Source organism: Dermacentor variabilis, chromosome 3 (assembly GCF_050947875.1).
Source record: "Dermacentor variabilis isolate Ectoservices chromosome 3, ASM5094787v1, whole genome shotgun sequence".
Classification (NCBI taxonomy): domain Eukaryota; kingdom Metazoa; phylum Arthropoda; class Arachnida; order Ixodida; family Ixodidae; genus Dermacentor; species Dermacentor variabilis.
The window spans coordinates 228,313,318-228,339,631 of record NC_134570.1 but is presented as its reverse complement, the minus strand read 5'-3'; the positions used below and the strand labels follow the sequence as shown (position 1 = coordinate 228,339,631).

Here is a 26,314-nt window from a genome sequence, read left to right as displayed (position 1 = left end):
TGCAGCGCTTGTATCGTCTGTGTTAATTTAGTTACCTCCCTCTCTGTTTTAGCAGGTGCTTTGTCGCCAGCCTTCGCGGTTGGTGCTCGTTTTCCGGTGACCGCATCTGCCCAGCTCACCTTCTCGGTGGTTTCGGTGTCTCTTGTTGAGGTCCATCTGGGGGTGCGGCTGCGAGACCGGCGTTGCTGCTGCTGCCGTGGGTTTGGGGTGCGGCTCCGGGACCGGGAGCGGCCTCGGCTGCGGGTCCTGGATCTCGAGCGCGGCTTGCCGGCGGGACTGGTGGCTTTGGCGGCCGCCTCCGCTTCCTCGGCGGCCCTGTGGCGTTCCCATTGCCTCTTTGTCACGACAGGGTCTTGTACCTTGCGCGGCAGTTGCGATCCGCCGTCATGTGTGTTCCTCCGCACAGCTTGCAACGTGGGGAGCACTGGTGGTCGGGGCCTGGGTTGAGGGCGTCACAACCACGGCACACTTTGTCCTGAGGATAGGGGCACACGTCCATTCGGTGACCGAGTCTCCCGCAGCCGCGACACATGTCGATTTGCTTGCGATACAGGGCGCAGCGAAGGAGGGCGCCGCCGTACCTGACGTAGGAGGGCACTCGCGGTCCTTGAAAGGCCACTATGACCGTCTTGGTATTACCGAGCCGTTTGGCTGCCAGGGCGTGGGGGTTGCGGGCGTGAACGATGTTGGTGTGAATGGACTTGGCGTCCTCCTCCAACGGGATTCCCCTGATGATTCCCTTCACCGTGTAGTCGGGGGCCGTCTCATAGGCACTGACCTCGTGGCGGCGATCACCGATGGTGATGGCTTCTAATTGTCTGTACTTAGCGGCATGAGTAGCGTGAGGTGTACTCGCGACTATGATGTTTTGGCGGTTGTTGGTGCACACCGTGTCCTCCCCTGCTTCTTGCCCCGGTACGTTGGCCGCCCGGTAAATGGCCGATGCGAGGATCACGGTTCTGGTGGCGGCAACGTCGAGGCCTCCTCTTGGTCGTATCACGACCTTGAAATCACTTCGTGGGAGTAGTGGCATTTTACTGTTCCTGATGACTTGCTGCTTGACGTTACGCTGTCTTTGGCGCGAACGCTGTCGGTCGCCGTTCGCTCCCTCGCCGGTGCGGGAGTGGGTTCCGTTCTGGGTGTTGCTTTGCGCGGCCTCGCGGTTGAATTGGGTCTTGTATCGAATGGTGCACCAACCGTTGCCTTGGAGAAACTCTTCAGGGGAGATGTCCTCCCCGTTCACTTGAACTTCCATCACTGCTCCGGCGAAGCGGGCTCCGGCGAGGGTTAGCGTGGAGCTGGTCTGTGATTGGGAAGGAAGTCGTTTCCCACCTACGCTGGTGAATACGCTGGTGTTACATTCATGAGGTGAATGAGCGATAAGCACAGCGAAATTCTTGGAAAACGGAGCCGACGTGAAGTGCGTTCGCTCCCTTCGGCGAAGACAGTTGCCATTGCAAAGTTCCCGCAGCCCATCGACAAGAAGGCAATGCGTAGATTTCTTGGCATGTGTGCCTACTACAGGCGATTTGTGACGATTTGTGAAGGACTTGTCACGCATCGCTGCGCCGCTGAGAAAGCTAACTAAATGTGACGTCGAGTTCAAGTGGGAAACGCCGCAGGCCGACGCATTTCAAGAACTCAAACGACGCATGCAGTCGCCGCCCGCACTTGCGCACTTCGACGAGCACGCCGATACCGAAATACAAACTGACGCCAGTAGCCTAGGCCTCGGTGCCGTCCTAGTCCAGAGAAAAGATGGACATGAACACGTGATAGCTTACGCTAGCCGGTCGTTGTCAAAAACGGAAGGCAAGTATTCTACAACCGAAAAGGAATGCCTCGCCATCTTTGGGCTACAGCGAAATTTCGCCCTTACCTCTATGGCAGGCCATTCAATGTGGTCAGCGACCATCACGCGTTGTGTTGGCTAGCTAACTTAAAGGACCCTTCAGAACTTCTGGCAAGGTGGAGCCTCAGACTACAAAAATACGACATCACTGTAACATACTAGTCTGGACGAAAACACTCAGATGCCGATTGCCTATCACGCGCCCCCGTTGACCCGCCACCGCTAGATGACGAGGATGACGACGCCTTCCTTGGCATAATAAGCGCGGAAGACTTCGCCGAACAACAACGAGGGGACCCGGAGCTAAAAGCGCTAGTCGAGTATTTGGAAGGGCACACCGACGTTGTCCCTAGAGCATTTAAGCGTGGATTATCTTCGTTCACGCTTCAAAACAACCTACTTGTGAAGAAGAACTTCGCACCAGTCCGCGCCAACTACCTTCTTGTTGTTCCGTCGGCGCTGCGTCCAGAAGTACTGCCCGCCCTACAGGACGATCCGACCGCTGGGCACCTCGGTTTCTCCCGGACGCTATCCACGATGCAAGAAAAGTATTACTGGCCGCACCTAACCGCCGATGTCGCCCGTTACGTCAAGACATGCCGAGACTGTCAGCGACGCAAGACACCACCGACAAGGCCAGCGGGATTACTACAGCCGATCAAGCCTCCTTACCGACCTTTTCAGCAGATCGGGACGGACTTGTTAGGGCCGTTTCCGACATCAACATCTGGAAATAAGTGGATCGTCGTGGCGACGGACTATCTCACCCGCTTCGCTGAAACCAAAGCTCTACTGAAAGACAGCGCAGCAGAAGTGGCGAAATTTTTCGTCGAGAACAGCCTGCTGCGACACGGTACTCCAGAAGTCGTCATCACCGACAGAGGAACGGCTTTTACAGCAGAGCTCACGCAAGCCATTCTGCAATACAGCCAGACAAGTCAAAGGAGGACAACTGCCTACCATCCGCAGACGAATGGTCTCACGGAGCGCCTGAACAAGACCTTCGCCGACATGCTAGCAATGTACGTCGACGTCGAGCACAAGACGTGGGATGCGGTCCTGCCGTACGTAACATTCGCTTACAACACGGCGGTGCAAGAAACAACACAGATCACGCCATTTAAGCTGGTTTACGGCAGGAACCCGACGACGACGCTCGACGCCATGCTGCCGCAGGTCACTGACGAGGAAAATTTTGACGTCGCTACCTATCTCCAGCGCGCCGAAGAAGCCCGACAGCTCGCCCGCCTGCGAATCAAGAAGCAGCAGAGGACCGACAGCCGACACTACAACCTCCGACGACGCTTCGTCGAGTACCAGCCCGGCGACCGTGTTTCGGTTTGGACCCCTATAGGCCGACGAGGACTGAGCGAGGAGCTTTTGCGTCGCTATTTCGGACCGTACAAGATCCTGCGACGTATTGGCGCACTGGACTATGAGGTCGTGCCAGACGGCATTTCGCCATCACAGCGGCGCCGCTCACGACCTGAAGTAGTCCACGTTGTGCGACTCAAGCCATACTACCAGCGTTAATGAACTTTGGGGCTTCGCGTAAATAACTTTTGGACTTTGTTTCTTTTCGTTGTTTTGTTAGTCATGTTTAATAAGTGTACTTTTGTGTTTCGCTCTCTTATATTTGTAGCATCGGGACGATGCTTCTTAAGAGGGGGATATTGACACGTATCTTTATCGGGCAACCACGTTTCGCCGCCTAACAAATGTAATCGCACAGCGTGGGACGCGCCTGCATGTATACGAAGTTTCTGGAAGGTTATCGATGCTTCTATCCGCTGTCTGTTGTCGCCGAACCTTTGTTATCTGATTTCATCACCTGACGCGAATGGTATAGAACTCTGTGGAAGGCACGCGGGTCCGAACGATTCGTCTGGAACATTCGACGACTGCTCTATAAAAGCCGACGCGCTTGATCCGCTGATCAGATTTTCGACGATCGCTGACCGTGTTCGCCGCTATCGTTGTGCTATAAGTGTAGCCTGTCTTGTGGGCACAGGTTCGCCCAATAAAAGTTAGTTTTGTCGTTCACAGTATTGCTACTGTGTTCTTCTACGTCACCACCACGTGACAATATGCATGACTGTTTCATGCCCTGGAAGATCCTAATGTTGCAGCAAGATTGACTGTTTCTAAAATAGGGGCCATGTTGTAGGAAATAGTTTTGTAGATACGACCTCTGAGAAGATTTTAGATGATCGTGGTGATGGTGAATCCGCTTAAGAGCAAGACCAATGATTTATGTGGAAGCCACACCTGGATTGCCCGCTCATCACCAGAGCCGGTTGTGCTTGTCTGTTGACTTAGTCGCGGCCTGTACCTAGGTTCGTGTTGAGAGCCTGGGGACCCAATATAAGTACTGCACTCCTACATCTAACCAATACAGCACATGACTTCCTCGAGTTGAGGCGATGAATAACAAGCGGTGTTGTAGAGTGAGGAGTTACACGCGAATGTTACCAAAGACAAGGCCACGTTCCTATCCCTGTGATGAACGGAAATGCGTACAACAACGTCATATAAGCTAGCGTGTAATTGGTACTACATTATAGTCGTTGCCGGTTTGTGTTGTGTCTAGCACGATCGAGTAGCGTTAGCGATGTCATTGGAGAAAAAGCGGTTAGCTGAGTCAGCGAAGAGTACTAGAGCATCGTCACATTGGACATCAACGCCCTGTTGAAGAAATCCTGCGATACCAGTTGCGCAGTCGGCCGGAAAGGCTTGAGTGGCAGGTTACCATTGGGTGTTTTGGTAACCACGGCGATAGACACACTTTACGAAAATAAACAGAAGGGAAATGCCGAGTGATTTGAAAAATAGCTTAATGAAAGAACTCGTATGGTACATCAAGAGCCTGAAGAAGACAGTCACGTGAGATGGACGGCTTTTTCAAGCTGACAGAGTTCATATGTGGCGGCGTAACGACGCCCAAAATGGTATATGCGAATCTAAACGAATCTGCGTGGCCATACTTGCGGGGCACGCGATGGTGACCTGCCAGCAGGGCATTATTGAGTTGCGCGATTGCAGTTTAAATTGTGTGCTTGAGAATAGCAACTCACACATCGTATATATCAGGGGAACGTTCCTGCGGTACAGTGACATCCTGAAAAAAAAAAGAAACCTTGCGAAAAGAGGCATCAGAAGATTGAGTACTGCGACCCTTATTGGACCTTGTTTCAGGATTCCGTAAGCGTGTGATTCAACTTTTAGTGCGGAAGAAATAAGTTCAAGTTATGTTTATTTGCAACACAATGGCGGACGTGCTCAGGCAAGACGCATTACATTTGAGGGTGCCCGAATATTCTGTGTACATTACGTGCGACAATGGTAGCAGCAATACATCATTACTAAACGAGTAGATTTCGAAAACAAGTTCACTTATTAGTACAATGTAGCAAAAAGGAAGAACCTTCACGGCATACAGCTGTGGATGTCGCAAATAATGAGCAGGCTTAAAGAAAAGACAGACACTCTTGTACGTCTGTAGTAAATTAAGTCGGCGTTTTTGCGAAAGAGTGACTCCTGATGGCAGAAAACATAGTGGTCCAGTCGGCCGCTTGGCGCTCACAGTGATGAAATCCCGCAAATGACGCCAGGACGACCGTACGCCAATTTATATGCTTAAGAAACGTGCTCCATAATGGAATAGTGTCATTTGAAATGGCGAAAAGCGGCTGTCGCGTCCACTGTAAAGTTGATTTAAATGGCTTCAATCATATGACCATTGCATCATTGCGGACTTCCGTGGGATCGTAGTCGTCAAAATTGGCTACAATTGATAGTGAATTCAGTAGGTTGCTGAATGGCAAGAAGGCAGAAGCTTGCAGAGGCTTCAGGAAAATAAAATTTTTATTTAGCGGCGTGCTATGGTTGCGATGTCTATAAAAAATTCCCTAATATGAACACAGGCTGACAAAAAGTATGCAGAAACTCCACTGGAGTCGTCTAAGAAGGCGTAAGCATACCCCCAAATTCCACCTGGCCCACCCCCACATTTCAATTTGGCCCAACCCCAAATTTCAGTAAAGCCACCCGTAAATTTCAAGTTGGCCCACCCCTAATTTCAAGTTCAGCCACCCCCAAATTTGAAATTGTCCCATCCCCAAATTTCAAGTTGTCCTACCCCCAACTTTGTGTTGGCCCACCCCCAAATATCAAGTTCGCCGACTGCCAAACTTCAGTTCGCCCATTCCCAAATTTCAAGTTTGGCCGCCCCCAAATTTAACTTGGCCCGCCCCAAAATTTTAAGTTGGCTCACACCCAAATTTAATTTGACTCATGCTGAAATTTAGGTTGGCCCACCCCCAAATTTCAAGTTGGCCCACTCCCAAATATAAGTCGACCCACTCCCAAATTGCAAGTTCCCCCACCTTCAAATTTTAAGTTGACCCATCCCAAATTTCAAGTTTGCCCATCCTCAAGTTAGGTTGACCCATCTCATTTAAGACGAGTTAGAACAAATGATTGATGACATTAACAGAGAGAGTGTAAGAGTGGGGTTGAAGATTAATATAAGACAAAGATAATGATAAATAGCCGGGCAAAGGAAGAAGAGTTCAGGATCGCCAGTTGGCCTCTAGAGTCTGTGAAGGAGTACGTTTGCCTAGGTCAATTAATCACAGGGAACCATGATCATGAGAAGGAAATTCACAGAAGAATAAAAATAGGTTGGATCGCATACGGCAGACATTGCCAGCTCCTGACTGGAAGCTTACCGTTATCATTGAAAAGGAAGGTGTACAATCAGTGAATTTTACCAGTGCTGACATATGGGGCAGAGACTTGGAGACTGACAAAGAAGCTTGAGAACAAGTTAAAGACCGCGCAAAGAGCTATGGAACGAAGATTGCTAGGCTTTGTTGCGGTACTCGCCAAAGAATTCTTACGCATTAAAATGCGGGCAGCTTGGGTGAGGTGAGACGGCTGGAAATCTCAGGACCAGCACTAACTGAAATATAAAAGATAACTTAAAGATAAGAATCGTTGACAGGGTGGCCAAATTTTGGGACAGATACACTGGCTGTCGAAAGAGTTGAGCTGCATGCAACTCGATGGCGCGAAATGAGGCAAGAATGTCTGCAAGCGCTGAAGAGAGGTCCAGTAGGCCTCGTGGCTGACGCCCGCGTCCCGCTACTGTCGGGCACGTGTAAGCGAGATGCTTGGTCGCCAGTCATTACATGGTGAGGCATGGGTGTGACATATAGGACGCGGACTCCACCACAATAATTACAATGCACTCTACGGTGTCCTTCTTGGATAGCTGTTGCCGATTCTCGCGCAATGAGGATGCAAAGAAATTGTCTCATGTGCCCATTGTCACCTTCCTCGAACTGCCAACATTCCTTAATGATGTCTTTGACAGTCGCACAACGCATGAATACAGATAAGTGTAAGCAGTTGCCCGCGAGGCCTTTGAGTAAGTGGGCAGCCTTTCTGGCGTTCGATATATTCTTGTCTACATTGCGGCTACATTATAAATGCGGAACGACAACATGGTTGACAATATGGAGAACAGACAAATCCCGCGTGTATAACTGCACAATAATTTAAAGTAGCGGTCTTCCTTCACGCACGTGGATAACTGTGGCCGGACAGTACTTTGGCAACTAATCGCAAATACAGTATATGTCATACCGATAGGTGTACCCAGCCCTGTGGCGAGTAAACGTGACGCAGTGTTGCAAGCAGCTTCGGCCATAGCGTGCTAACGGACGACGAAACAGAGACAGTTTGCACAATTCTTGTGTGGTGCGCCTTGCCTCAAGGTGCAAAACAAACGTGTTTATTTCTTTATCTGAATCTATAGGTGCGTCTTTTTTCGATTCGCAGATGTGTGGCAGCCCATGAATGCGGATAACAAAATTTCCAGGGAAATAATTGGAGCACCTTAACGAAACCGATAGGTCAAGATCAATAGCTGTCCAAGACGGCGTCTTTCGTAGACGCTGTGCGACGTTCGGACGCTAATAATGTGTTCTGTCAGAAGAAAAGCTGCTGCGGGTTGCTTCCGACAATTATCGTAGCCTGTTGACTACGTAGCATTAAAAAAATAAAAAATATATACATGTGGCGCCTACACTCTTTTTTCGCATTGGACATCCTCTGAGGCTTCGGTCGCCCGTAATACTGGCTTTTCTGAAGCTGAGACGCGTCGCACAACAGTTTCAGAAAAGCTATAATGGGAGCAGCGCAAGCCCCAGGATACGGATCAAGGCAAGCTGAAACCGCTTCGTCCCTTTACAGCCATCGTAAGCTGCAAACAACAACAACAACAACAACAACAACAACAACAACAACAAAACTCCCCGGGTGGTAAAGTGTGCGGTATTCGGCAGCCACGCTCAAGAAAGTCCGGAAGGGTTCGCTGAGAAATGTTTGTTTCAATATGACCCCAGCTCACTCCGTAGTTTTGCGTTTTTACAGCGAAGCTGTTTATGGGCGGTGGAGCCTGTGCCGACATTGACGGAGTTCGCAAAGACTAGGATCATCAGCAATGGCTCGTGCGTTGTCGCTTTCTTGCACAGCTGGCTCCCTTGCCGCTCGGCATTCCAGCGTAGAATTTCACTTCTGCCGTCGTAATGGTGAGGCCGCGTTTGCGGAGGTACGAGTCATTGCTTAAGGGCGTATGAGAAATCCATTGTTTTGCGTGACGGACAGATTTAATTTTGAAGCAATTTAATTTTGGAGAATCACAAGCGGCAATGGCGGGCGGATGCTGCTAACCACGCCACCGAGCAAACTCGAGACATGGAATGCAAGCGACAACGGTGGGTTGCGGGCATTCCGTCACTGACGTCGTTCTCTCCGTCACAGCCGAACGTGTGTTTATGCTTATTAAGGAACACAAACACATCAATCGTCAAATAAATCGATCGTTAAAACAATTGCAGCCCTCGCATCTCCAGTGCCGGGCCTTGCGCCCCATATACGGAGCTTTGGATGAGTGGTTCCGCACATTCCGCCCCAGCTACTAAAGCTCTAAAAACAAAGATAGTTCTGGACCCTCTTTGAGGGAGTATCTGCTTGTCCTATATTTTATTCTCTTTTCGAGAGTAGACCGACCCTCTTTGAGAGAGAATAGGACAACTCCTCCTGACAAAGTTTGGTTACTCCATCGCAAGCGAGTGCCAGTACTCTTCCGGAGTGCTAATACTCTCCCCACAGGGGTAATAGTACTCCCCCAGACCGAGTGCTTCTACTCCTTCAAACCGAGTACTTCTACTCCTCCAAGCCGAGTGTTTCTACTCCCCCGAACAGAGTGATTGCACTCCTTTAGACTAGAGTGCTAGTACTTTTCCCAATAGTGTGAAAGCACGATGTAGATCAATGATCACGTTAGAAAGGATTCGCAATACTTAGATGTGGGGAATATTTGATTCCTTCATAAGCAGCTCCTGCACTTATGCTTGGTGAATGGGATGTAATCGGTAGTCGCCGAGTTATTCAAATGAAATATTTTCTCTTAAAAGCTCAAAACCTTTATTGATCAGTCACAAGACAAAACGAATAGTAACTTGAGGAACATACTGACAAACACATAAAATCAGATTACAATGATGCCCATGAACTTTAGAGCACATCTTGTAATAAAACATACGTACATTATCTAAGATTTCATCAGTATTATTGTAGAAATATCCTTTGCTTTCAATTGGCTGCTTATTTTCAAAAATAAAGTATACAATGGAAAGTTAAACAAAGAACAAACGTGTGCAAACTCACATAGTATGGGCACTATGATCGAAGAGATATATGCGCCACATTACTGGCACAAAACACGTGCACTTATATGACAGGGGCTACCAGATGACCTGCTAAGCATAGGGCTGGTAATGTAGACAAATTGTGCAAGAACCTTTTTTTTGTGTGCCGTATTCTAAGACAGCAGCTCATTTGATAATGTCCTGTACAGCATGTGGATGTCCCTGACTGCATTTAGAAATACACTGCATCTAGAAATCTGTTGTACATTCTTATGTGAGGCCGGATGTCTAGCTAGCTTTGCTTATGTTTCACATGAAGTTATTCATGTATGGGCTGCACCCCATTGTTTCAAAGTGTGGCTTGTTGTGGTTCTGCAGCAATATCCTGCCCGGTCTCAAAGCGGTACAGAGGCGTATTATATTTCCTATTCGGTTGGCCTCCTCCGGAACGTAGCTTTCTGGTGCTGTTGGGATTGATCCGTTACACTTTCACACAAATAAATAAAATAAAATTTACAAATGATTGATATTGTTTTTAATTTTGACTTACTACAGGTAGTTAAGGATTTCTCCTGAACCCACAAAGATTCAAATGCAGTTCTCGATCTATTTTTTGTAAGTGGAAATATAGAACGTGATGCCTCATGTATGGTCACATATGGTCTGGTATGGTATGGTCACAGATGGTCTGAAATGCCGTCACAGACGGCATTTCAGACCATCAACCAGTAGTATTGTCGTTGCAATGTGCACCTGTTAGTAAAAATGACAAGATTCAGTATTACCCGAATTTTTCTCGTGCAGATGACGCGTCTGCAATTGATACACTAGCATTTCATCTGGACGACTTTAAAGATAACACTGCTAGCATGAATGATCTGTGGTTTTTATTTAAAGGCATTATACTCAACCGTATGCAACAGTTTGTTCCAAAGATTGCGAGTAAGCCTACGCGTCGGAATCCCTGGATTTCCCAGGAGACGTTGCGCCGGCAACGCAGGCTTAAACGGCTTAAAAATTCTGCAAAATTGAAAGCTAGTTCAAATTCCGAAAGGGTCATTGAGGAAGCATAAGAAAATGAAAACAAATGATCATAAATGACAAAGAGAATGACTTTAATGTACAGCTTCCAAGTTTTATGAAAACGTCTCCAGGGAGATTATGGAGGATGATGAGTCATTCTTCTTCCCTGTCCGATATGTCTACAATAGACCGTAATGTGCACGATGAGCAGGTTGTATGTTCTGCTTCTAACAATCATTTCAGTAGTCCATTCACAACGGACGATCGTTGCCTGCTTTCCTTTTACATGGATTTGCCTTCCATTCCCGACATTGTTATTTCTGAGAATGGTATACGTCACTTACTGTTAAAATTTATGAAAAAAATCCCTCGGTCCAGATGGCATATAAATTCTTTCTTAAAACATTATGGCGAGAGGTGTGCTAAATACTTGGAAATTTTGTTTAGTAAATCGCTTCAGGATGGCATGCTTCCGGATGAGTGGAAAACAGCAAAAATCAAAACCTCACATAAGTCGGGAAACAATTGCATCAAGAACTATCTACCAATTTCTCTGACTTCGGCAACATGCAAAATTTTCGAACACATATAATCTATAAGCATGTAATTGGTTTCCTTGATGAGCATTGCGTATTGACAAAGACGCAACAAAAATCTATCTGTAAAAATTTAACTTTACGCGGATGACTGTATACTATATGACGAAATTGACTCACCCCAAGATCAAATCAGGCTAAATAGTGACTTTGGCAAAATAGTTGCATGGTGCCATCAATGGCAAATGGTTATTAACTATGAAAAAACCGTCTTTCTGAGAATAACACCAAGGAAAAAGCCCCTTCTCTTCCACCATTTTGCCCAGAACACTTACATCTCCAAAGTATCTCACTATAAATATCTCGGTATACACATATCTCACAATCTTTCCTGGTCAAAACATACTGACACTGTAATGGCTAATTGTCTTCGCAAATTGTTCATCCTCAGGCGGTCGCTAAAATTCTCCACACCAACTGTCCGCCTCCAGGCATATAATACAATAGTTAGTCCCACCCTAGCAAATGCAATAATCATTCGGGACCCCTACACAAAAACAAATATTGAAAAATTAGAAAGAATTCAAAGGAAAGCTGTCCGATTTATCTATAATTCTTACGGTCGAACTTTTAATATAACAGATCTCCTGAAACGTAGTGGCTTCTCTTCGATTACGGAACAAAATCGTGTTTCCCGATTAAACTTTTTTATTCAGCTAATGAATGGCCACTACCATATTGATACGTCGCACATCTTAACACCTTTAACTGGTTATGCTGCTCGTCATAAACACTCGCCTAGCAGTAACCCCGTTAATGCCGCATAACGATTGCTTCAAATGCTCTTATTTTTACAAGAACGATAGTTGATTGGAATAAACTTGCTGATGCTGCCGTTCAACAATATTCTTTGTCCCGTTTTTCAGGCGCACCTGCATTCACGACTCAACCGCACATGGTTCATTTCCTCCTTTGTTTTCATGCGTTCTGTGCTTTTGCCATGTTGAATTCAAGCGTCGGCATGATTTCTTGAACTGCATGTTTGCATGAATGAGCTTGTATGTTCCCACCCGGATAAGATCTTTTAAAGATCAGAGTATGAATAAATAAATAAATAAATAAATAGGGCGATTTAGTGCGCGACGGCGACGACCGACGGATTCGAGCGACACAACGGGCCGTCGCTTGCACAGATCGCTCGGCTCTAGAAATGTAGAATTAGTCGATCGACACCCGGAAGTGCTCTGAGCGACTAGACAATAGCGCGAAGCCTGAGCTGGATGTACATCACTCAAATACTACCGATTGTCGCGCGGAACGAGCAAAGGTATGAAAAGTAGAATAAGAACCTACTACAAAGCCTTCAGAAATATTTTATGCTACTTTGTACAGTAAACTACATAAACTTAAGTTAGTAAAGCACGCGTGATGCTAGTTTCGACGCGTATTTGCAGCGCTCATACCGGCAACACCGGGGAGACGTCGCTCAATATCGTCGCCCGCACGGAGTACAACTTGTAGGCGATGAGTGAATGCGACAGCCATCTCAATCGCATCGCCTGTAGCTGTCGCGCGCAAGATCGCTTATATGGGGTTTATGCTTTCTTCAGCATAAAGCATGGATTCCTGATGCGTTTTCAGCAAACTCAAGATAACGCGCCCAATTGACCTCTTGCAGCATGCAGCTGAATGCCTGAGGCAAAGTTTCTAACTAGCACTGCTGCTGCACGCAACTTCAGTGGTCGCAGATTACCCATGGGCGAGACACCGTCAAGCACGCGGCTTATTTATAACGAAAGCATGCCGCCAGCAAAATGACGGCTTCTGTTATGCGACTCCTTAATTCAACAGCGTTCCGTACACAGTAGACTGCCAAGCTGAATAAATTCAAAGAAACAAAATGCACGCTAAGCACGCACCGCATAGGCTCGGAATCACGGGCTGGTCAACAAACCATTTTAAGCGTCCTCTCGCCTAACCTCTTATTCAACATACCACGGTTCTGGCAGCGTTCGCGATTTTCAAAGCTCTTACGGACAGCGGCAAGTGATAAAATCACATGCAGTCATCGCGACGACTGGTTTTCTTGATTGACATCGAGAGACACAGCGCCCTTGCGTAGTCCGTTGTCAGTCGCGTCGGCTAAGCGCCGCGACAACTTCCTGGTGATAGCATGTCACATACACAGAATGCGCACCTAAGTTAGAATTAACTTACCGTGGGGGATTTGTTGCTATATTCAATGAATGGCGAACGACTGTCGTGTTTTCGCGGCGACGCGAGATGGCTGACACGCGATCTCCGTTGGATGGCCTTCGTTGCTGCTCGCTGGACGGATCACCTTTCTCCGGTGCTGTGTTGTTCCGCGATCGTGAGCGCGCGCGCGCGCGGTGGAGCAACTCCGAGTGAAAAAGTAGAGCGCTCGCTCCTCGTTCCTTTGAACTGTGGCTGCCTGTTAGAAGCAGGACGGTGTGTTCTTTGCTCAGCGTGCGTGAGTGATACATTGTCATGTTCGGGGCCAGCCTCCTACAGTTGAAGCAAAAGATTACGCTACGTTTTGCTTTCTATTGCGGCAAGTGTAGAACGGGAATTCTACTCTCTCTGAGAAGGGCAGAGTGAAAAGCACGTTTCACTCTCTCCTTTGTGACGGAGTGAACAACGCATTTCACTCCACTCGACATTTTGCCAGCGTAAAACAACGCTTTGAAGATGCTCATTCACACCGGCGACCGACAGTGGTCGGGCGACCAAGTTAGTCGCAAATGGTCGCAAGTGGTCGCTTTTCTCGAAAAGCGACCAGTTTGGGCCAAACACTCGCTGCTCGATTTTCAAGTCGCGCGACCGTGGTCGCAAAACATAAACCAATCAGCGGCCCACCGTAAGTGATCTTTCATGTGTCTACATCCGGCCTCCTCTCGCGTCGCGGCAAATACAAAGCGCACGCCACCATAGATTCCGACAGTTCTCGCTGAGAATGATTATCTCCGGGATTGCGACTTGCGGGTCGCGTTCAGCCGGGCTTGCCGGTGTGAACATCAGTCGCCTTCGGTCGCTTTTTGGACGCGAGTCGCAAATAGTCGCGCGACCTTCTAAAGTAGCCGGTGTCAATGAGCCTTAAATCGGCCGCTTCACTCCTGCGATACCCTTCCTAGTTTTTAGAGTGTATGGGAAGACCACGAGTAGTGCGTACTCTTGAGGAAGATTTACAATATAGAGTGCTTGCGAAGTTTGACTTGCAGGGTGTGACACTCGGTGTAACTAACACAGCTTCACTGTTCGCCGATCTTCACGAACTGGAAGGGGTGGTGATTTTTGTGTTGTTTTGTCATTTTCGGGCATTTTCTACGCTAAAAATAGATAATTGCAGCAAGATATCCTCCGTGTTAATGTGCACTGCGGCGTATGGGAACGCGGCACGACTGCTCGGTACGATAAGCTTCTTATGCAGGCTAATAAACGTACGCGCTGATTCCGAAGTTCGAGGGCGGTAAATCGTAAGCTGCTACAGAGAGTTATCAAGCAGCGTGGTTGCTGGGAAGTCTAGTGAAGAAGATGCTTGCAACATCCCGGTATACAGATCACGAAGCCCCATTTTCTGGACGTAGATGACCAAAGATAACGATCTGACTGAACCGAACGATGAGTACAGGCCTGCGCGCACGTTGCTTGCGAGAAAGTAAAATAAATAAATAAATATACGTAGGGCCACAACACTCATATGGGGACGGATTACCAGAGAAACTGTTTAGGGCGCGCACAATTCTCCGAATTTGCACGGTCCTGCTGCCGCTTGTTGTATTTGCGCTTCTGCTGTAGACGTCCCTGAACTCGTTTCTCCGGCGTGTGCCACCACACTACGCCGACACAAACGCCGCCGTGGTCACCCCTGCTCCCGTGCATCTGCTGCGGCGGCGACGACAGTACCGCCATAAAAACGGCAAGTTGCGCCAGTTGGTTGGAATTCATAGTAAGGTTTGTTACAGCGGAACACAAGACAAGGACAAAAGAAGGTATAAAACGAAGACATGGCGCCGACTCTCAACTGTTGACTCTCAACCAGCTGAGAATCAGCGCCGTGTCGTCGTTTTATACCTTTTTTGTCCTTGTGTTGTGCTGTAAGAAACCTTACTATGAACGGTGCCTCCGGCGAGCGTGCCGTCATAACCACAGAGGCACAGGCGCCACATTTTCCCTCTTTCCTCCTACCCGTCTTCATTGCAAAAGCACCGTCGCCATACTATTGCACTCCTCGCCCCTACCCGTTTTCATTTCTGTCCATTGTCGGCGATACGGACGTAAGCCGCCCAGGCCCCCCTCCTGGAAAAGCATTCAGGGCACGCATACGATTGCTACTAGGGAGCTCACTGTAAAAAAAATAAAAATAAATCCGAACATCAACGACCAAGATCTCTCCACATGTTCAAACAAACTAAACGCTGTCAATGTATGGGATATGCCGTCTTGCCATGCGGCTGCATTAGGCGAGTACATCTCGCTTTTACGTATTCGACAGCATTACACTTTAGAGTGGAACTTGTGATTTTGTATGCGCTTCAAAATTTGCTGCTGGGATTTAACGAGTCGGGCTTTTGTACACGATACCGTGCTACCTCCCTCAAGACCTCTACAACTGAGCCATGGCCCTCGGTCCTTGGCAGCTGCAGAGCACCTGGCCACAGCGGCTGTCAGACCTGCGAAGCGGCAGAGGGCGCTAAGGTCCTTTGGTATACTTTAGAGTGGAGCTGGCTTAGCAGGATTCTTTGAGAAATTGTCAAGCATTGCGTGTGATATTGGCCTTAGTGAGGTTAGAAGAGCAGGTGAGGCTCGCTACAAGATCTGGTGAGGTTTATACAGTGCTCACTAACGGCCACGTCCTCCGCTACAGAGAACTTCCACATAAGAGACAATGCGGAGTAGGATTCCTAATCCATAAAGACATAGCGGGCAACATCGACGTATTCTACAGCATTAATGAGGAGGTAGCAGTAGTCATAAGAAAGCTGAATAGGAGGTATAGATTTAAGGTAGTACAAGCCTACGCTCCAACATCCAGTCACGACGATGAGGAAGTAGATCAGTTTTCTGAAGAAGTTGAATTCGTGATGATAAAAGTGTAAACTCGGTATACAGTAGTAATGGGGGACTTCAATGCAAAAGTGCGAGAAAAGCAGGCGGCTGAACAGTAAATTGGCATCTACGGCGTCTATTCTAGAAACGCTATATTAGAGGTGCTGGTAGAATTCGCAGAAAGGAATAAGCTGAGAATAACGAACACCTTTTTCAGGAAGCGTAGCAACAGAAAGTGGACCTGGAAAAGCTCTAATGGAGAAACAAGAAAAGAAATAGATTTCATACTCTCTATCGATTCCAGCATAGTATAGAATGTGAAAGTGTTAAGTAGGGTAAAGTGCACGGATCATAGCTTAGTGAGGTTTAGCATTTCCCTCAAGCTGAAGAGAGAAAGAGTAAAATTAGTCAAGAAGAAACAGGCCAACCTAGACGCAGTAAGGCTAAATGTAGATCACTTCAGGCTGGTGCTTGCAAATAAATACACAGCTTTACAATATAGACATGAAGATCACATAGAGGTAATGGCTAGGGAGGTTTCAGAAGCAGCAATTGAAGTGGGAGGTAAGGCACCAAGGCAACCAGTACGTAAGCTCTCTTTACAATAGAGACATGAAGATCACATAGAAGTAATGGCTAGGGAGGTTTCAGAAGCAGCAATTGAAGTGGGAGGTAAGGCACAAAGGCAACCAGTACGTAAGCACTCCCGACTAACCAAGGACCTAATAAAGAAATGGCAAAGCATGATAGTGTTTAATTCAAGAAATTGGTTATAATTCGCGGAACTATCAAAACTGATCAACAAGGAGAAAAGGATATTCGAAATTACAACTAAGGGAAGACTGAGAAGCAGTAAAAAATCGACGCATCATGAAATCAGTGAGAAAAAAACTTGGCAAAGGACAAGCCATGTCGTATGCACTGAAAGATAAGCAGGGTAATATCATTAACAATTTCGAAGATATAGTAAAAGCAGCGGAAGAATTTTATACGGATCTGTGCAGTGCCCAGAGCAGCGACGCTATCTTCATTCGAAGCAGCAATGAACAGGCTTCTATAACTAGCGATGAAGTTAGAAGAACCTTGCAAGGTATGACCCGGGGAAAAGCGGCAGGGGAAGATAGAATAACAGTCGATTTAATCAAAAATGGAAGAGATATGCTTGAAAATCTTGCGGTCATTCACAGGCAAAGCCAATGAAGAATGCCAACGTTATACCATTCCACACTAAAAGAGACGCTAAAGAGTTGAAAAATTATAGACTTATTAGCTTGTGTTCAGTATTGTATAAAGTATACACCAAGGTAATTTCCTATACAATAAATGCAACACTTGACTTCAGTAAACCAAGAGAACAGGCTGGATTCAGGAAGGGATATTCTACAATGGATCGCATCCGTGTCATCAATCAAGTAATCGAGAAATCTGAAGAACACATTCAACCTCTCTATATGGCTTTCATAGATTACGAAAAGCCATTTGATTCAGTAGAAATACCAGCAGCCATAGATGCATTACATAATCGAGGAGTACAGAACAATTACGTAAATACCTTCAAAAATATCAGGTTCTACAGCTACCTTAATTCTACACAAGTAGAAAGATAGCTATAAGGAAATGGGTCAGACAAGGAGGCACAATCTCTCCAATGCTATTCCCTGCGTGCTTGGTAGAAGTATTTAAGCTATTAAAGTGGGAATGCTTAGCAGTCAGGATCAACGGCAAATATCTTAGTAGCCTTCGGTTTTCAGATAACATTGTCCTGTTCAGAAACACTGGGAGAAATTACAACATATGATTGAGCACCTTAACAAAGAAAGCGTGAGAGTGGAGTTGAAGATTAATACGCAAAAGAGAACGGTGATGATCCTTAGCCTGGCGAGGGAACAAGAATTCAGGATCGCCAGTCAGCCTCTGAGACTGAGTCAGCCTCTGAGTCAGAGACTGTGAAGGAGTACGTCTATCCACGTCAATTACTCACAAGGTCCCTGATCATGAATTTACAGAAAAATAAAATTTACAGAATTTACAGATCATGAATTTACACAAAAATAAAATTGGGAATGGAGTGCTTACGGCAGGCATTGCCAGATCCTGAGTGGGAGCTTACCATAATCATCGAAAAAAAAGGTGCACAATCACTGCATTCTATCGGCGCTAACATAGCGGACAGAAACTTGGAGGCTGAAAAAGAAGCTTGAGAACAAGTTAAGGACTTAAAGAGTTAAAAAGGTTAGGCATAACGTTAAGAGGTAAGAAGAGAGCTGTGGGGATCAGACAGTAAACAGGGATAGCTTACATTGTTATTGACATCCAGAGAAAAACTGGAGTTGGGCAGGTCATGTAATGCGTAGGGCAGCTAAGCAGTGCGCCATTAGAGTTACAGCATGGGTGCCAAGAGAAGGGAAGCGCAGTCGAGGACGGCAGAAAACTAGGTGGGGCAATGAAATTACGAAATTCGCAGGCGCTAGTTGGAATCAGTTGCCGCAGGAAAGGGGTAATTGGAGACCGCAGGGAGAGGCCTTCGTCCTGCAGCGGACATAAAATTACCTGGCGATGATGCTGATGACCAGGCTCTCCATTTCTGCGATAGTATGTAGAGTAAAATCTAACTCACATCGGGCGAGAGAAACATTGCATACGCTGATGTAGGCCTTCGTGTAAAACCATAAAATCAAAACAAAGAACGAGCGCCTGTCGCGTAAAACTTTTTCAATCAACCGAAATTCCGCGATGGCCCTCAATCAGATGGTTCGGCACGTGATCTCACTTGACATTCACTTCACATGTCATTGAGGCGCTGACGGCAGGCGGCGCGGTGGTATGCTTTCGCCTGTGATTAGAAAATATTAGGATGTATACGACAATGTTAGAATAAAACGCATGTATAGCATAACTGATTAACTGAAACAGGCTTATTGGTCACCGCCTCGTTACAAAGGAGATGCCAATAATATATCGCCAGCCCACAACACATACCCGTACAATAATTTCCGTTTATCGCCGGTTATCGCTGCGCTATCAGTGACCATCTCTTCGGCGCGTATTGACTATTTATACTCTCCATTCATGAAAAAAAAAAGATATTTTGGGTCCGTGGCAAAAAATACTCTGCTGTCAGGTGGGGAAAGCCATGTAAATCTTTAAAAACACATGGAAATAGCTCACATGAGCTACTTTTATGTGAAGAGGCTCACATGAGAAGAAGCTCAGAGGAGGTTTCATATTATTTCACTTGATTTAATCACCTTAAAGACTACCGAAAAGGGGGGTGTTACATAAGGGGTGGGTTATAGAGAATGAACAAAGGATTTAATGCTTTAGTGCTTATCGTGTTTTGTCTCTGCTTTCTATGCATGTCTTGTAATAGACTTCCCCCTCTCCTGAGCGGCCTCACGTCTTTCCCTACCCGCCGCGGTAGTTCATTGGGTTGGGCCTCGCTCCGATTACGTCACACGTAAAACCCCGACTATGGTTTCTTTTAGCTTTGCCTCACGATAAACCCCTCTCTTTCTCTTTACGGCTTCCAAGGCCAAGCAGGCATTCGAGTCAACAATGGTGTCGTGCCTCAAGGAGGTCAAGGGCGACACGCAGGACGTGAACCAGTTGAAGCAAACCGTCTGCTCCACCCCAGTGCTCAAACGAAAGGTGGGTGCATGGGCGGGCTACCCAGCTGCGCCTCGCTGTTTGCGCTCACCTGTGGTCATGAAATGCATGCGCCTTATGCAACTCGTGACTGCCGTGCCGCTATACAACCGATACAAGACTGACCTAGCACAGCTAACTTCACTGCTTAGAGCTTTTTTGAGCAAATCGGCGCTATTCTAGGGGCATAATGATCAGACAACACTGGCCGCGTTTGCTATCTTTGTTACGGCGCAGTTGCGAGGCGGTTCTTGTGAGGCTTGGCGATCGTCGCCGTGTGGCCATTTTAGAATGCAGCAATCGCCTTACCATTCACTAACTACGATGTCACTGCGCTGCGACAAATGAGCGAAGCCAAACAGCGGGATCTGGCAAGCTCGGGTATCTGTCCACACGTCATTCACAGGGGCCGTACTGCTTTAACACCGATGCCTACTCCAAGCCTTTTTTTGGTGTGACGGCCGCTTCGAACGTGAGCTATAAGTTGCCTGCAAAATTGCTCATTCGTTCCTCAGTTACCGCGTAACGCATCGAAAGCGAATTCGCATTGCGATACAATGCCACAGATTGCACGTGTAGGGAAACGCGTCGCATGTGATGAGGAATAATTGAAGCTTCGGTACTTACAGTAAAGTTTATTGAAACTGATAATACAGCGCCATGCACGCAAATAATGAGCACTGTGTTTGCTGTATTCGCGTTGGATTCTCCCTTCGAGTATGCGAACTGAAATTGTGGAAGTCTGGTCGCACATGCATGCCATGGGAAAACGTTGGGTAAGTGCGATCACGTAAGTTGAATGTCACGACGGTCATGACTTGGTTTCCTGCTCTCCTTTTTTCCCTTCGCCGCAGCACGTATTAAGATTTTTCGCGTGCAGCAAAGAAACATAGGAGGGAGCACGCCCCAACGCGATTGAAGCGGACGTGGCGGCCCAACACGCGGCAAAAACGCAAGGGCTCGCGGCACGTTTTAGTACTCCCGGTTGATTTCCTTTTCTTTAATACCTATTCGAAGCCATTTGAAACTCTTCAAATGAACAAAACATGGCTACCACCGGGGCACTTTCGCTTAGTGCCGCGCTCAAATTTCTGCATTGTGGCATCGAATCGCAGTGTTGCGCTATGCCTGCCCGTTTGGCGAGCCGGATCAGAGAGAAAGCGTGTCAAGCATGTCGGAAGTTGAAGGCGAATGTTGCTCGGCGTTGCTGCACGGCTGTCGCGGCAATTGTGCGCTGCGGTTCGTGTTGCGGCAAAATTGCATAGTAATGCCTGTTGTCATTTCAGAAGCACGCACATCCCTCATTTATACAGGGAGACTAAAAACTGTTTTATAAACTGGTCCGTTCTCCAGTGACTGGTCCGTTCTCTGTGTTGGAGTGCACCTTTCTCCTTCGTTCGCCGACACATGCTTCGTTTTACCCGTCGTGGTTGCTTAGTGGCAATGGTGCTGGGCTGGTAAGCAAGAGATCGCCGAGTTCGAATTCGGACCACGACGGGCGCATTTCGACGGGGGAGAAATGCGAAAGCTCCCGTGTACTTAGATTTAGGTGCACGTTAAAGAACTCCGGGTGGCCCAAATCATTCCGGGGTCCACTACGGCATGCCTCATAATGAGATCGTGGTTTTGGCACGCAAAACCCCACAATTATATGGAATAAGATCGTATGCGTCCGATGACCTACCGCTTGTTCGAGTTCGCAGGACGCAGTGTTCGCATGGCCAGTGGCAAGGCAAGCTGGGCCAGTGCTTGGGTACATAGCGGATACCGCATGACCCGGCCGTATACGGGTCTCAAATTCTGAAAGCAGGAACGAGCGCTGTTTGCAGCTGCTGCTGCTTTTCTTGGGGGCGGATAAATTGACAACGCACCGCGTTCCACGAGAAAACAGCCATAGCACGTACGTAGCAAATACAACTAACCGTTTCTTGCGGGAGTCAGCGTCATCTGAGGCAATGAGCTCCAACGCATTTCGCCTGCAAGGATGGCTGCGCTCCCGCAATGCGATCAATTGCATGCATGCAAACCGTCACGCGTAAGATGCCACTGATCCAGCGACAATGCAAATCAATAAAGCTCGCATAACAAGGCAAAGCACACACGGGAAAGGACTCGGTGAAAAATGCGGCGAATACGTTTCATTTCATTTATTTACTCTCAGGGCCGTTCGGCGTTACAGAGAGGAGTGGCTATACAAGAATACAAGAATGCAACTGGGTGTACAGCAATACATTTGTAGTAGGCATGTTAATGGACATGATCGTATACAGTATAATTGAAGGCTTCGGGTGCTGCGATAGACACGACGGAGGCAGGAAGGTAGTTCCAGTCCGTCTTCGGAACAAACGAATCAAAATAAAGATTAGTCCTGCAGCTTGGCACGCGAACTTTGAACCGGTGGTCTATGCGGGATGAAAAATAAGTGGGAGTAATAAAGAGTGATTGCTTTAGAGTGTCATTGGTGAAATATATTTTGTGAAAGAGGCATAAGCGAGAAATACGACGGCGTAGAGAAAGGTCAGGGAGATGTAATGTTTTATTCATAAGCGTTACACTGGCTGAACGAGAATAATGAGAAAGTATAAAACGAACAGAACGATTTAGGATGGATTCGAGGACTTGTAGGAGTGATTTGGTGCGGAGATCCCAAACGGAAGAAGCGTACCCTAGTCTCGGGCGCACAAAAGTATTATACACAAGTAGTTTTAGGGACACAGGAGCCAGGGAAAAATTACGGCGAAGGAAACCAAATGTGCGGCTAGCATTATTAGTGATATGTGCTTCGTGCGTTTTCCATGACAGGTTGGCGGTAATGTATACGCCACGATACTTATAATCAAAGACTGCAGTTAAAGAAGAGTTATTAAGGAAGTACGTGCATGAAGACTGGTTAGACGTTCGCGTTATTCTCATTGCTTTGCACTTACCAATATTTAGTTTCATAGACCAGGGGTGACACCAAGTGGAGATGTTATCCAGATCAGATTGAAGAGTGGCTGCATCAGAAGGTTTAGATATTTGTCTATATAATACGCAGTCATTAGCGTAGTCTAATTTGTGAGTCAATCGAATCAGAAAGGCCATTAATAGAAATCAAGAAAAGCAGAGGAACTATTACGGAGCCTTGGGGAACTCCAGATGTTACAGGGCATACAAAGTGAGTCACAATCATTAATTGAAATGTACTGGGTACGGCCCTGCAAAAAGCACTCGATCCACTTCATCAGATTAGTATCAAGATTTAGTTTACTAACCTTGAAAAGTAGTACTTGATGTGACGCAGTATCAAATGCTTTCGCAAAATCGAAAGAAAATGCAATCCAGAAATGATGAACAATCCAAAATGGAAAACAAGTTATTTGTAAACGCGACCAGTTGAGTTTCGCAGCAGTGGTGTTTGCGAAAACCATGCTGATTAGGTGTGAAGAAACAGTTCGATTAGAGATGCGACATTAGGGTAGAATATATTATATGTTCAAGCTGCTTGCATGGAATTGATGTTAATGAGATAGGCCTGTAGTTGTGGGGGCTATGAACATCAGCAGATTTATGCACCGGAACCACCTTTCCCACCTTCCAGTCGTCCGGCAACGTGGCGCTCTGCAATGACTGAGAAAAGAGACATACGGTAGTATAATGGTTGAATAAGTATGGGTGTTTTTTTAAAAAAAAACTTGTAGTTAATACCATCGGTACCATCTGACGATGAAAGTTTCGCAGCTTGAATGAGTTTAGAAATGCCTACCCAGTCGATAAGGATAGGGTCCATTTGAAAGAAGTCAGGTGCAGAAATAATAGGAACGGTTTTTGGTGCAAATGTGAAAAAGATGGTGAAAATGTGTCATTGAGTAAGATACAGCACTATTTATTTGAGACAAAGAATCCTCGATCGTTCTTCAAGCGAGCTTCATCAGATTCGCGCATGCCGATAACGTTCCAAAATTTACGTGGATTTGAAGTAAGTAAAGAAGGAAGGGTTGAACGAAAATAATTGTGTTTAGCACCATTGAGAGCTCGTTTATATTCCGCAGCGGTAGATTGATAAGCCAGCCTTGCTCTGTCTGTCGTAAGTTTCTTGCAGCGGCGGAACATGCGCTTTTTCTTGTTTAGCAAGCGTCTTTACGATAGGTTGAACCACGGCGAACGTCTCATGCTAGATATGCTTCGCAGCGGAATATCTTTATCGATGAGCGCTTTGACTTGCGTTTGAAATAACTGCCAGTTCTCTTGCACTGTGCGTTCCCAGAACTGGGGAAAGAACTCGTCAACGAACTTTTCCAAAGCAGTATTAATGGCTTGAAAGTCTGCTCTCCCGTAATCGCGGATTATTTTCGAATGTTTCGATGTGCGGCGCGAGCGCGATGGCGTAGTAAAATGGATTGTAAGGTGATCACCTGGCAGTAGGGTTAGGGAAGAGACCGAACCGGGATGGCTGGTGAGCACAAGGTCGAGTACGTTTGCACGCGAAGGGGTGACGCGAGTTGGTTCTTGAACGGCTGGGAAAGATTAAATGTGGAACAGAGTTCAATGAAGGGTACACACGCGGATGAATTAGTAGTTACAAGGGGGTGGGAATCGTTCGACTGAATACCTGGAAAATTGAAGTCACCCATAAGAAAAATCGGCGCTTTCGGGTATCGAGACACAACTTTATTCAGACTATCCTACAATTCATCACAGAGCATGGTGGCAGAAAGCGGAGGCCGATAACATGCACAAACAATGACACCGTGATGGTTTAAGGTAAAGTATGTGCAGAGAAATTTAAGCTCTGATTGGATCGGGACAACGTAAGAATTTATGCCTGCAAAACACCGACTCCTGATCACCGACACCGACAAAACATCGACTCCTGATCGGTCACTTCGGTCATGTCTGTACACTGCATATTTCTTTTCACGAGAAAAGAGATCGCAATTCTTGACTTTATTTGACGACCAAGTCTCGGTTAAAACATCCATATCGGCTATGCACGTGTCCATTAAACATGATATGATATCCCGCTTTTTTATTATATTTCTGATGTTCGCAAGAAGGAATGAATAGTCGCCGATGTCTCTGTCTCTACACAGAGCCTTTCTTGGGCCTTTCATATTGCAACCATATGCGCAAACGCTTCCAAATCTTTTGGGTATATTCGTCGCAACTTGCGTGATTACCCGTCTAACTTTCGTAAATTAGCATTCGTATCATTTGTACGCTCTCAGCTTGAGGTCGCATCCCCTAGATGGTCTCCCTACCAGGAATACTTAATCCGCATGTTAGAAGCCATCCAAAACCGAGCTAGTCGATTTATTTCCCGAAATTACAGCTACCAGTCCAGCATTACTCAAATAAATCTCGAACTTTCCCTTCAATCACTGAGTGACATAGCATGACATAGCGCTCCTGTCCCTGCTCCATAGATATGTTCACCAAATGAAGCCATCAAACTTGCCACCGGAACGCGCGTCTTGCACATCACGACGACTTTATAATGGTTTAAGCCTCACTCGCATTCATGGCAACACAAACGCATTTAACTTCTCGGCTCTACCACGAGTGATTCGGTTATGGAATTCGCTTGCTAACAGCACTGTCGCTCAAATGAGCAATGATAAATTCAGACAACTACTGAACCTACAGTCTTCATCATAACAAATATATTCATCTGCACATATTTCATGTCATATAATACGTGTCACATATGGGTCACGACTTTCTTTTTATTGTTCTTATTGTTTTTTCAATTTTGCTGGCTTTATGTGCTCGCGCTATGTGCGTTATTTTGCGCGAGTGTTACATCGCTTTTTATGTTACCGTGAACTGTACTTTTCATTCCTTTCCCGATAACTCTTTGTATGGATTTAGCGTTTTTATTTGTTACACTATTTTTCAAGCACGTGATCATTATAAACATTTTTAGCTCTCACATTTTTTAGCGCTCATATATCTGTTTTCTCTTGTCATTTGTTCAACGATGCCCCCCTTACTCAATGCTTCCCTTGGGGCCTGTAAGGTACTTTGAAATAAATAAATAAATAAATAAATAAATAAATAAATAAATAAATAAATAAATAAATAAAGATGTGCTTCGTCTGAACGGCCGCTGATTATTAGGTCGGAGTATTATGTCGCTTATTACCGCTCTCAACGGTTTCTTTACCTCGGCCGAACTATACCTGCAGCCTAAATGCGCTGACGTTGGATTGTGAACCCCTCACAACTCGCCCAAAGTGCGGGACACATGCCGTGAAGGAAACGACCGAAGCACCCAGAGAAAAACGCGGCACAGGCAGAGGAGCACGCGCAGCCTCCACCCGGGACAGGCACAGCAGCTTGAGCGCGCTCCGAGTAAGAACTACCGGTAACGAAGCGCCTCGGCAAAGCTCGATATTGTTGCATGATCTCGACGCAATAGGTGACGTGTTGGCCCACCACTGTGGCTTCACGGAGCGTTCGCTTGCCAAGGCTAGCTGCGGGACGTGATGCTC

The 26,314-nt window shown here is 46.7% G+C and overlaps 1 protein-coding gene across 2 annotated transcripts in view; it reads left to right on the top strand.

Moving 5' to 3' along the window:
• LOC142576684 (uncharacterized) overlaps positions 1–26,314 on the top strand; it is a 268,560-nt gene that overhangs the window by 70,202 nt on the left and 172,044 nt on the right. For both annotated transcript variants that reach the window (XM_075686916.1, XM_075686915.1), the window contains exon 3: positions 19,728–19,844. In XM_075686916.1, coding sequence (XP_075543031.1) covers positions 19,728–19,844 — 117 coding nt within the window. The remainder of the gene's footprint in view (positions 1–19,727; positions 19,845–26,314) is intronic.